The sequence below is a fragment of the Salmo salar genome, chromosome ssa03 (assembly GCF_905237065.1).
Source record: "Salmo salar chromosome ssa03, Ssal_v3.1, whole genome shotgun sequence".
Taxonomy (NCBI): Eukaryota; Metazoa; Chordata; class Actinopteri; order Salmoniformes; family Salmonidae; genus Salmo; species Salmo salar.
The window spans coordinates 21,069,061-21,082,026 of record NC_059444.1 but is presented as its reverse complement, the minus strand read 5'-3'; the positions used below and the strand labels follow the sequence as shown (position 1 = coordinate 21,082,026).

Sequence of the window (12,966 nt, the reverse complement as noted above, 5' to 3'; positions counted from 1 at the left end):
GTTGAAAAAATGTTATCAGATTCATGGAGAGAAGCACATCATCTCACAAAGACAACACAGCAGCTGGTAGCTAGCTAGAGCCTCTCTCCACAGTGAAAAATGAGGCTAGCTGTTAAAGCTGATAATCCAGTTGTATTGATTGAGAGCTACTCAAAACATCTACTGAGATACTCACTGACTGCTGCTCAGTATGTTGTAGTCGGGTGCCTGGCTACAACTTTCTGGTTTTCATCCTCTCCTAATCAGGGACTAATTCAGACCTGGGACACCAGATGAGTACAATTAACTACCAGGTAGAAACAAAAACCAGAAATGTTTCTCCAGGACCGGAATTGAACAGACCCGTTTTAGATGCTACATGTGCCTCTGTCTGTGTTCTACATGATGTCGCTAAAAATGTCATTTTTGACATTCATTAGGTCTCAGTTTACTACCTGGGATTAAAGGTAATCTCAGGATTATCTGGGATTAACAGTGATCAAACTGCATTGATTCTTCATTTGCAGTAGAGGCTGATCAATACAAGTCATCACACACAGGCTTGGACTTGTAATTCAATCAAATGCATGACATTTGAGGTAGAAACCCGGATCATACTGTGTCTGGTCTAGTTTGTTCTTCAGTGAGAGGAAAGTAGACATCTTTATTTTGATCTACAGTGTATCTATTTACTCAAGGGGTCAGAGGACCTAAGGCTAATGGATTCACCTACTGTCTATGACCCGGGCCAAATTAGACTCTGTATGCATGTTCCAAACCTTCTCAGACACGACTCAAAACACACAGTCTCCTCAAAGGGCAGTGCCTCTGGCCAAGAGCCAACACACACTGCCAGCTCTGTCTATGTACATCGGAACAAACACAGAGAGGGCTTACTCACAAGGATGAAACATTATGTGCATTCCAAATGGCATCCTTTTCCTTATATAGTGTCCATTGGGCTCTGGTCGAAAAGTAGTACACTATATAGGGAATAGGGTGCCATTTGGGATATAGGCTCTGCAGACATTGGCAGAACTACCAACCAGCTCCACAGCAGCTCCTTCAAAGATTCAAGGGAGGACAATTTCATCCCAACAACACAAATCAGGAATTCATAAATCAAATGAATTATGTACTACATTTAGAATTTTGTGTTTATTTACTCAACTGTATTAAATAAGGACATGACAGAATGTCATCTTTTGCTTCATCACCTCTTTCATGTCATAGGGCCAGTTTTGACCAGTGTAGGCAGTCATTGTAAATAACAATTTGTTCTTAACTGACTTGCCTAGATAAATGAAGGTTAAATAAAAAATTAAATATATATAAATATAACAGAATCCTTATTTCACCGGACTGAATTTTTCAGTCCGGTGAAATAAGGATTCTGTTGCATTTACACTGAACAAAAATATAAAAGCAACATGGAACAATTTCAAAGATTGGAGTGAGTTACATTTCATATAAGGAAATCAATCAATTGAAATAAATTCATTAGGCCCTAATCTATGGATTTCACATGACTGGGAATACAGATATATATGGATCTGTTGGTCACAGATACCTTAAATAAAGGAAGGGGTGTGGATCAGAAAACCTGTCAGTATCTGATGTGACCACCATTTGCCTCATGCAGCGCGACACATCTTCTTCACATAGAGTTGATCAGACTGATTGTGGCCTGTGGAGTGTTGTCCAACTCCTCTTCAATGGCTATACGAAGCTTCTGGATATTAGCGGGAACTGGAACACGCTCTCCTACACATCAATACAGAGCATCCCAAACATGTTCAATTGGTGATATGTCTGGTGAGTATGCAGGCCATGACAGAACTGGGACATTTTCAGTTTCTAGAAATTGTGTACAGATCCTTGTGACATGGGGCCGTCCATTATGCTGAAACATGAGGTGATGGCGGTGGATGAATGGCCCGACAATGGGCCTCAGGATCTCGTCACGGTATCTCTGTGCATTCAAATTGCCATCGATAAAATGCAATGGGGCACTCTGTTCACAACGTTGACGTCAGCAAGCCACTCGCCCACATGACGCAATACATGCTGTCTGCCATCTGCCTAGTACAGTTGATTCATCTGTGAAGGGCACACTAATCCAGCGTCAGTGGCCATCGAAGGTGAGCATTTGTCCACTAAAGTCGGTTACGACGCAGAAATGCAGTCAGGTTAAGACCTTGGTGAGGACGATGAGCATTCCGATGAGCTTCCCTGAGACGGTTTCTGGCAGTTTGTTCAGAAATTCTTTGGTTGGTTGTGCAAACCCACAGTTTCATCAGCTGTCTGGGTGACTGGTCTCAGACAATACTGCAGGTGAAGAAGGCAGATGTGGAGGTCCTGGGCTGGCGTGGTTATATGTGGTCTGCGCTTGTGAGGCAGGTTGGACGTACTGCCAAATTCTCTAAAACGACATTGGTGGCGGCGGCTTATGGTAGAGAAATGAACATTCAATGCATTCCTGCAGTCAGCATGCCAATTGCGTGCTCCCTCAATTTGAGACATCTGTGGTATTGTGTTGTGACAAAACTGCACATTTTAGTGACCTTTTATTGTCCGTTGCACCTGTGTTATGATCATGCTGTTTAATCAGCTTCATGATATGCCACACCTGTCAGGTGGATGGATTATCTTGGAAAAGGAGAAATGCTCACTGACAGGGATGTCAACAAATTTGTACACTATTTGAGCGAAATAAGCTTTTTTTTGTGCATATGGAACATTTCTGGAATCTTTTATTTCAGCTCGTGAAACATGGGACCAACACTTTACATGTTGTGTTTATATTTTTGTTCAGTGTGATTAAGAAATGGCAAAACAAAACAATGGTTACAGAACAAAACAATGATCCAAAACGCATGTAAATGTCCAACGGTAGCCATACACAGCCAAGCTTTCCTTTGCTCCAATAGCACTATGTTAAAGTAATAGCCATTCCATGGAATGCAACCACATGTGGAACATCCTCCACAGTAAACATTGGAATCCACAGACATAATGGATTAAATTTAATTGGCTTTTCAGTTTTACAATGTAGCCATATATTTCCAGAGACACTGCTGCCAGTAGAGACTGTAATGCGATATTTGCCCGATATTTACTCACACTAAATTGTACTGTTATGGAGAGAGATGGTTTTTGATTTCAAAGTATGGCGCCACCAGTAGTAATAATGCGTGTGACATGGTTTAGGCCTGCTTTTAATTTCTGGACAATTTCATGCTTTACATACCAATATATCAATTGTGTACTAGGTTACAACCAGCAAATACATTGAACTGCTTGTCCTCCTTTTGTAACAGTCCCTCCTTTTACTAGGAAGGGAGCTTTCTAAGCATGCCTTGCTATCTGTCATATCTTGCTGTACCATACAGACAGTTCTTCTCATGTGTGAATCATTGTACTTTATAACTTCTGTTTCACCAAAGCCAGACAATAGTGAAGTATCTAGGCCTCCTGCAAAATCCTTCATAGAACAGTAGCCTTCAGGCACTAGGAATATGTTACACATCACTACATAAATACACTGAAAGCACAGACGACATTCAAAATGATCATGTGAATACTGTATTAACTGTTCATCCCCTAGTCTGCACCATCACAGAGCTCTGACATAATGTCCTGCAGTCAAGGCCATGATCGACTGGTGAGGTGTCATGTGTGATGGGTGGCTATGAGGGGGTCGTAACAGAGAGATAAAGGCTGTGTCCCAAATTGCATTATATTCCCTTTATAGTGCACTAATTTTGAACATGGCCCATAGGGAAAAAGTAGCTACAGACTGCTGTATCGGTCTGCTTTTTTTTTTTAATTCAGATTTTTCAGTGGGTGCTACAGCACACCTGGCACCTGGCTACTTCCTGCGGCTATGACCTCCATACATCACGTCAAATCAGTCAATGGATCAATCACGGCTGTCAGAAAGAGCACTTACTGAAATATATCTACAGCCCCAAAATATGGTTATGAACCCACCAAACATAACCAAAGCTCTGAGCGAGGGCCAATCATAATCGCCATGCACTTCACAGCTGATCAAAAGGATTACATTTATTAAATGAACTGTATAACCTGCAACAACTTTAAGGATTTTAGGTAACCATGTTTTTCCTTTTCTAATTTCATTAGAGAAATCGTCAACATCACCAACTTGTCTCTTTAAGGCCGTTAACTTGTAAGGGTGCTGTAACATGTCATAGAGAGAGCAAAATACAGAACTGGGCTGCTTGTGTAAATGCAGCCTTTGAGATGTGTTCTCTTCCTCTCAGCTTAAAGGGGCAGTGCAGTTGAAAAATTTGATTTCCCTTCTTTAAAAAAAAATATATATAGTTCCACACTATAATGCCAAAATAATACTCTGAAATCGATACAAAATTATAATAATGCCCTTTTTGTGTAAGATGTTTGGGAAAAAATAGCTGGAATTTCAGCCTGTTCAGGTGGAATGTAGCATTTGTCCCACATGACGTCAGAATGTGATCTGATTATAATAGACCAATGACTGTTCATTCTTAGGTTGGGAACCCCGGCTCTAGACCATCTTATCAGCCAACCAGGGCTGTGTATGTAAATCTTCACATTTGTTTCCTAACGCCCACTTGATCAGACTGAGCATTTCAAGGGCCAATGGAAGCTCAGGGAAATAAATGAGTTATTTTCATTATACATAAACACAGTGAATTTAGACATACAGTGACGATTTAAAAATACAATTACAAATATTGCATGGGGGCTTTAAACAGAAATGCCACTAGTGCTTTCCCCTTAAACCAACAGCACACCACTCGCCATAAGGGTGTTCATCACAACAAAAACAGTCTCCATCCCAATGATCATATAATCATGTGTGACTCCTTTTGTCTAGTTTTATTTTATTTATTTATCCAGGGAAGCCACATTTAGTTGAACTATTTATTCCAAATGAGCCCTGGCCAAGAAAGCAGCATACATGTATTTACTCAACACACTATAGACTAAAACAACATGAGTCAGTGCAGTGGTCTAGTAAAAATAGTGCAGAGGAAGGCTGGCTGGTGACATTGTCAGAACAGCAGCTGGCTTTTACAGCCTGGGATTGAACAGGGATGAACTGCTCATTCAGAGATGGATTTGTAAAGCCTCAATCATTCCCAGTGGTTCTCTTCTCTTCCCTCTGGAGTCCAGCAAGAACGCTGGTCTCCAACCCCCATATTAATATGACCAGAATGGGTGTTTTCCATATATGCTGTGTACCAATCGATCTGTGAGGTGCTCCTGTTGTGTCCTGAGGCTGGGAAGGAAAAGGAGCTCTGAAAGAGGCCATTCAGATGTAATCCAGGGGATCATGATGTAATCCAGGGGATCAGCTGCTACTGTTACTGTATGTTCTACTGTAGGGGGTTCCCCTATAGACAGCCTTTGGATCAGCTGCTACTGTTACTGTATGTTCTACTGTAGGGGGTTCCCCTATAGACAGCCTTTGGATCAGCTGCTACTGTTACTGTATGTTCTACTGTAGGGGGTTCCCCTATAGACAGCCTTTGGATCAGCTGCTACTGTTACTGTATGTTCTACTGTAGGGGGTTCCCCTATAGACAGCCTTTGGATCAGCTGCTACTGTTACTGTATGTTCTACTGTAGGGGGTTCCCCATATAGACAGCCTTTGATTTGGGGTGGGATGATTAGTAGGGACTGTAATGTGACAGTAGCCTGGTTTCTAGATCTCTTCATACTGTCTAGCTCCCGTAGGAGTTGGCAAGAACACACAAACCGATCTTGGACCAGGCTAATGTGACGGCTTCCAACGCCATCGGCATGAAGATGAGTTTTGGTCAAGGGCTCAAAGTTTGACCCACCACTTTCTCTTTACCGCTCAAACCTGAGCTTCAGGTTTTATATTTATGGCAGCGAACATCTGCTGTCGATTTTGAGGGGAAATAATTAAAGCATTGTTAGCCTTTACGTTCACCCAGGGCCACACAGACGGGAGTCAGCATCTGGGGGACAGATCCGCTGTCTCCTCCAGGTCAAGGCTGGAGACGGCGCTGTGGTCCCATTCCCCACGGCTACTATTCCCTCAACTGGTGGGCCTCCAAGCACTTTTTAAGTAGTTTTGTTTGGTTGTGGTTTTCTCGGCTGACATCGTGTTATGCTGAAGTCACAGCCTCTTTGTGTCCCGACCAAGCTATAAGCCACAGACAGAACTCAGAGGGCACATCCTATCATAACATGAAATAAATAGCTTTCCAGGCTGCCCAGTCAGCACCCAGGCCAATTCAATGTCCCAAATGGCTCCCTATGTAGTGCACTACTGTTGACCAGGGCCTATAGGGCTCTGCAAAGAAACTGAGGGCCATTTGGGATGCAGCCCAAGTCTGTTGAGCCCCAGAGGCTTTAGTCTCAACACTGACCTATCAGGCCAGACACAGCAGCCGATATTGAGGGAGCTTGTCCATAGGATGGAACTCATCTAATGTTAAATCTCCCTCAGCACACTGCAGGGGACTTTCTTAACTCCTTCTATATTTGTTTTGTTCCATCTTATCATTGATTTAAGAGTCTTGGCAGACAAAAGGCTGAGAATCTCTCGATACTTGATAATTGAAGTCCCTTTTTTTAAGGCTATTTGATGATAGAGTGGTACATCGAAACTTCCAAACGTTTCTGTTCCATTTCATACACAGTGTTGTGATGAAGGAAAGATAGGGCGCGCACGCACATACTTTTTCAATTCAATAATAGCCTGCCCTAGTATTATGAACAATGACTGTCCTCTTGAACTGTCATTCTAAACAATGACTGTTCAAAATAAAATTATTCCACAGCACTGCCAAATGACACACTATTCCCTACATAGTGCACTATGTTTCACCAGAGGCCTATATAGACCCTGGTTAAAATAGTGCACTATAGAGAATAGGGCGCCATTTGGGAACAGCCCAGTGCTCTGTTGAGAGCCATCTCTTCACAGGTTGCATGGCAGGCTAATATCTGATAATAAAGGGGTTCTGTTGCTGTGACCTCTGATGGGGCTGTGAGCTTTAGGCAGAGGCACACATGGTGCCCTGGGTTCATATGTGTTCAAAGGGTATATGGCTGTGTTACATATCACAAGGATTAGACAGATCACGCATAACCATTTCCAACCCTATACAGGCTGAATGGGTCTGTTCTTTGGTTATGGAACCAATGTTTGTCGGTAATGATTCAGCTATTTATCCAATGTTATGTTGTTAATGAAGACATATGAGGCTATTTCATAGATTATCAAACAGCCTTAGATGGGTCTGTTTTTGGAATCAGTGCTTTATTGGTCATGTTTGGGATCTTGTATTAAGCTATTTCAAAGGTCCTCCTTTTGAAATTAGAGGATACAGGATAGTTTTAAGAGATCATAAAAGGATGTCCAGAAAAGTTACTGGCTGTGTTTGAAAGTTGAAACATTTACTTGTGATTTCTCTACTGCTCCTGCTCTCTAGTCGCCTGTCCTGACATGGCTGTTCAGAGTTGGAGTCTAACAGTGGTTTTAATTAGCTTCACTCTATGGGAACACAGATGACCTCCACCTGTCTGTCCTTTCACTTATGTCTAGATAGCCCCCCTCTCTTGCTCTCCCCCCCATGTAATCTTTATCAGTGCTTCTGGGACGAGGTCTGCTCCATTGGATAATGCAGAGACTTCCGCCCTCTTTCTCTCTTGTCAAAGTCAATTCAATAATTAGTCAGGCGAGCCAGGTGACGTTTTAATGGCTTGGTTGTTATGAGCGGGCCTAAAGACAATGGATGGTGAGTGATGAGAGACCTGAGGATGTAGCTAAACTAGTTACTATTGTTCATTACTCTGCTTTGTTCGCCTGCTTCCCAAATGCACCCTATTCCCTTTATAGTGCACTGCCTTTGACCAGCACCCATTGGGCTGTGGTCAAAAGTGGGGTCATTTGGGACGTACCCCATGGTTATAAATAAACCTGATTATGTATTAGTTTGATTCATGTCTGAGGCTCTACTGTGTATTACAGTCCCTTCACTTATCAGAAATATACATTGTATTTACCTGTTTCTGGACCATTTCCCAGCTATGCTGACAAACAGCATTCTAATTGGCACTCTATTCCCTAATGTAGTGCACTACGGGCTCTGGTCAAAAGTAGTGCACTATATTGGGAATAGGGTGTCATTTGGGATGCATATTGGCCCACCACCCCGCTCAGCTAATATTTCCTCTCTCTCCCCCCTGCAGCAACAGACTAGCGCCTAGCAACCACGACCGGATACAGCGGCTGAGACATGAGTTCCAGCAGGCCAGGGGGGACGATGACCCAGACGACCGGAGACGCACCTATAGCTTCGAGCAGCCCTGGGTGAGTGTCTGAGACCGGGCTGAGAACTAGGCCTGCCTGCCTCTCCATGGACCAACCCCTCACTAACCACTTCCACTGCCAGCCTGGGAGGGCTGCTAACACCCTGGCTGGCTGGTTCACTGGCTGGTTATACTTCTTGGCTGGCTGTACCGTGGAGCCTCCTACTACCACTAACCACACAACCACTGGGCCTGGCCTGAGCATGGACTGTCCAGTATGACACTGACTAAACGTCAGCCCATGGAGCCTCTTCTCTTTAACTCCTCTATAGGACTCCCACCTAACCCAGGCTGTGTAGCTCTGATAACCATTGTTAGAGTTATGTCCCAAATGGCACCCTATTCCCTATTTAGTGCACTATTTTTGACCAGAGTTCTATGAGACCTGGTTAAAAGTAGTGCACTATGTAGAGAGTAGGGTGCCATTTGGGACACAAACAACCTCTCCACCGGCATGTGTCCCTCTGGCACGCTCACCTGGCCTCTAACCCCGCCCCCCCCCCATCACCACCACCACTCCTGTCATACCACCCTTGTCATCCAATCTGCCATCAGTGCCATTTGTTGGTCTGTCTGTCACTCACAACACAAGGATCCCCCCCCACCTTCACATGGACCAATGGACTCCTATCTGTGTCTGTGGGTGTGTGATTGTGTTTCCTTGTTGGGGGTTTCTTTTATGTGTGTGAAACGTGGCTTTCTCGTTTTAACTGTGCCTTTTTAGAATAGGGGTTTAGGTTTAGATGGTTTTCTCCTTTTGATGGCATGGCCACCAAGTTAGAATGAGTGAGAATTCAAAGGATTTCAAATCGAACAAAATTGGAGACCTTTCTATGACCTAATTGAAGGTATTTGGTCCCTCGATAAAGACGGCACTATGTCCCATTCTTCCATTGCACCAGCAGTATGCCCTAAGTATACATTTTACATTCTGTCAATTATGATGTCAAATTCTGAATTATCAACAAAATGATTTGCCTAATGTTTGAAAGTCGCTACTTTAATATGGCTATGTTGTATGATATTGTTTTTCTATAAGCACTAATGTATTTATTGACTTTTGTTGTGTTAATCCTATACATTGTCCATATGACGTACATTTGTACTAATTCAACTTTCTTCATATAGACCTGTAATTTGTGGTGACGTTTTTAGAGCTGGTTTAGACTGTCAACATGTAGTAGTTCATCATTATATGGTGTTTATATTGTGTTGTCTAAGGATTGATTTGAATGAATTTTCCAACGTTTGTAAACTGATAGCTAATGAACAGACTCCATTGACATCTGGGGCTGTATGTATCAGGTGTCTCAGAGTAGGAGTAGGGATCACGGCTTGTTCATTGTGATCTAAAAGGCAGAACTGATCCTAGATCAGCATGCCTACTCTGAGACGCCTGATGCATACTGGCCCAGGGCTTCTCTTATAGGTGATGATAAATCAAATAAAAGGCTTGGTCTTGTTTTGAGTTCTGTTTGATATTAGTACCCTATAATTGAGTAAGTTGTGTGGGAGAGAGCTTTCCAGCCCCACTCTGTTTCTCTGAACAGTCAACATGCATATAAAGTGCCTTGCAAAAGTTTTCAGACCCCTTGGACAACTTCACAGTTGGGATTAGTGTTATTAAAATTGATTTAATTGTCATCTTTTTGTCAACAATCTACACAAAATACTCTGTCAAAGTAGCCGACGCGTTTTTTAATTTTTTAAGATTAATAAAAATGTAATAATGACAATATAGTCGTTGCATACCCTGAGTCAATACATGTTAGAAAAACCTTTGGCATCGATTACGAATGTGAGTCTTCTTGGTTAAGTCTAGAAGAACTTTACACACCTGGATTGTGCAACATTTGGCCATTATTATCTTTTAAATATTCTTTAAGCTTTGTCAAGATGTTGGGGATCATGGCTACACAGCCATTTTCAAGTCTTGGTGTCGGTTTTCAAGGAGATTAAATGGCCACTCAGGAACATTCACTGTCTTCTTGGTAAGCACGTTGTTGATCCATCCTCAGTTTTCTCCCATCACAGCCATTAAACTCTAGCTGTTTTAAAATCACCAATGGCCTCATGGTAACATCCCTGAGCAGTTTAATTCCTGTCCTGCTGCTCAGTTCAGAAGGAAGACTATCTTTGATGTGTCTGAGTGGTTTAATACATCATCCACAGCATCATTAACTTCACCATGCTTAAAGAGATGTTCAATGTCCGATTTGTTATTGTTACCCATCTACCAATCACTGCCCTTCTTTATGAGGCTTTCGAAAGACCCTGGTCTTTGTAGTTGAATCTGGGCTTGAAATTCAATACCTGACTGAGGGACCTTACAGATGTTGTATGTATGGGGGACTGAGGATGGGGTAGTCAAATAAAAAATCATGTCAACCACTATTATTTCGCACAGAATGAATCCATTTAACTTATTATGCCAAAGGGGCTGAATACTTAAGCAACGACTATTTTGGTTATGTTTTTATTTATCTTGAAAAACTTCCTCTTTGACATTACTCAGTATTTTGTGTAGATTGTCGTTAACAATTACATCCACGTGAATCCCACTTTGTAACACAATAAAATGTAAGGGGTCTGAATACTGTATAGGCTGTGTCCCAAATGTTACCCTATTCTCTAATTAGTGCACTACTTTTGAACAGAGCCCTTTGGGAATAGGGTGCTATTTGGGAATCCGCCTCAGTAATTAAAGTCCTTGACAATACCACTGCATTGTTTGTTTACATTACTGATAGAACGTAATGTTCCCATGACAGCAACATTGAAGGGACAGTCGGACATTATTGCAATTACAATTTATTTCTAAATAACAGAATAACCAACCTCTTACAGAATTGTACAGAAATCTACAGTCATTTTGTTATTTTCTTCCCTACCATACTAATTGCCACATTATGGAAAACGGGAACATATATAGCTGGCACCCTTTTCCCTATATAGTGCACTGCTTTTGACCAGAGCGGTCAATCATCATGCCTTCTGTAGTGGCCACAGTGCCTGATCTAGACTAATGTCAAGTCCAAAGAAATAGAATCGCAGTGGGTTACCTCAATATGGCCGCTGGCCCACCCATCACGGAACATACACAAGGTGAATAGAATTCTGGGAATTCCATTCCGGGGCCCATAGGGTAAACAGTTTAGGTAGAGTATAGGTGTTACAGCCATGTGGAAGCACTGACCCTGTCACTGTAAGTGTTCTTAGCGAGTCTTGATATTAAAGATCTGGCCAGCTTTGTGCATTATCTCCTCTACAGCCTGCCTGTTGAGGCCTGCTGTCCAATTTCTCTGAAGTCCAGCCTGTCTAATTTCTGTGGGCTGCAGAATAATTTCCCTAATTATCCAGTTCTGCATGCTGTTTAGTTAGGTGTTCCTGGTTAGCTGAAGTGCAGTTAGACAGCTCTACATCCCCTGATTGGTACCCCTGTGGATGGTATATTTCTCACTGTAGAGGAGAGCAGAGGAATCTAAGTTCAGTAGGTAGAAAATGTTTTTGAACTGGGTACTACCTGAACTTTTTAAGTAAGAACACCGATTTTTTTCACTTTCCGTTGCAAAGAGTTTTGCTATGGTGTGCCCTACAGAACACGGCCCTAGTTTCCGTGGGCTAATTCCATCACAGTGACTGATGGATAGATATCCAATCTGTGTTGCGGTTGCATTGGAGAACCTTTATTGAAGTCATTTACCACACAGAGCAGTGCATCGACTGGCTGCTTCCGCCAGCAGCGCTATATTGCCACACTGTATTGTTCATTTTAATACCTCCATTAGCTTTAGGTCTTCTGGGTCATGTTTTATCTACTGATGTTTCCTCATGTTACTAAGGTATTATTTCAAGACACTAAAGGGATCATTCCCCAATACTCCCCCATATTGCAAACTGTAATTTACATGTACGTGTATAATCGCAATGAAATTCACATCTGAAAATGACTGTGAGAGCTAGCGACATGGAGGTGAGCTGCCTTTACGTGTCCCTGGCCTGTGCCATGTTCTGTCTGGTGTCGCCATGGCAACAGATACAGCACGGCAACAGCCCAGGTTATGCCAATCAATCCCAGATGATTGCAGGGATTCATTATGTTTAATGTGCATGTCTCGGCGGTCCTCTCAGCGATGACAGGACTAATCTCTTTATGGCCCTCCCACCACTAGTGTGGCACTGTATGAATACTTGGCATTGCCCATAAAAGTAATTAGATCGCCTTTGTATTATGACTGATCGGCAGCCATTACACCCACCTCATGGCTAATGAAAGATGGGGAAGAAGAACAAAGGCGTGGTCGTTAGTAGTTATGCCGACATGTTCCAGGGAGGATATGGGATGTCTCTCTCAAATGGCACCCTAGTCCTCATATAGTGCACTACTTTTGACTAGGGCCTTGTCCATTTTTGCACTATTTAGGAAATAGGGTGCCATTTGTGATGCAGTCATTTGCCAGGAGGGGCTGGAGATAATTAAATGATGATGCTATTCCAAGGTGCTTGCCGTACGGTGGTGTACGCTCTGTGTGTTCAGGCGGGTTAATGACCTGTGCTAGGATGGAAGCCCCGTCACGACGTCAGCGGAGCAGCTACTTGCTTCTTTTAAGGCCCAGTGCAATCAAAAATGT

The 12,966-nt window shown here is 42.7% G+C and overlaps 1 protein-coding gene across 1 annotated transcript in view; it reads left to right on the top strand.

The window, feature by feature from the left end:
- The window catches only part of LOC106599503 (partitioning defective 3 homolog), a 248,508-nt gene that overhangs the window by 225,105 nt on the left and 10,437 nt on the right, over positions 1 to 12,966 (top strand). The window contains 1 exon segment of the mRNA XM_014190776.2: positions 8,216 to 8,336. Within this exon segment, the coding sequence (XP_014046251.2) occupies positions 8,216 to 8,336 (121 nt within the window).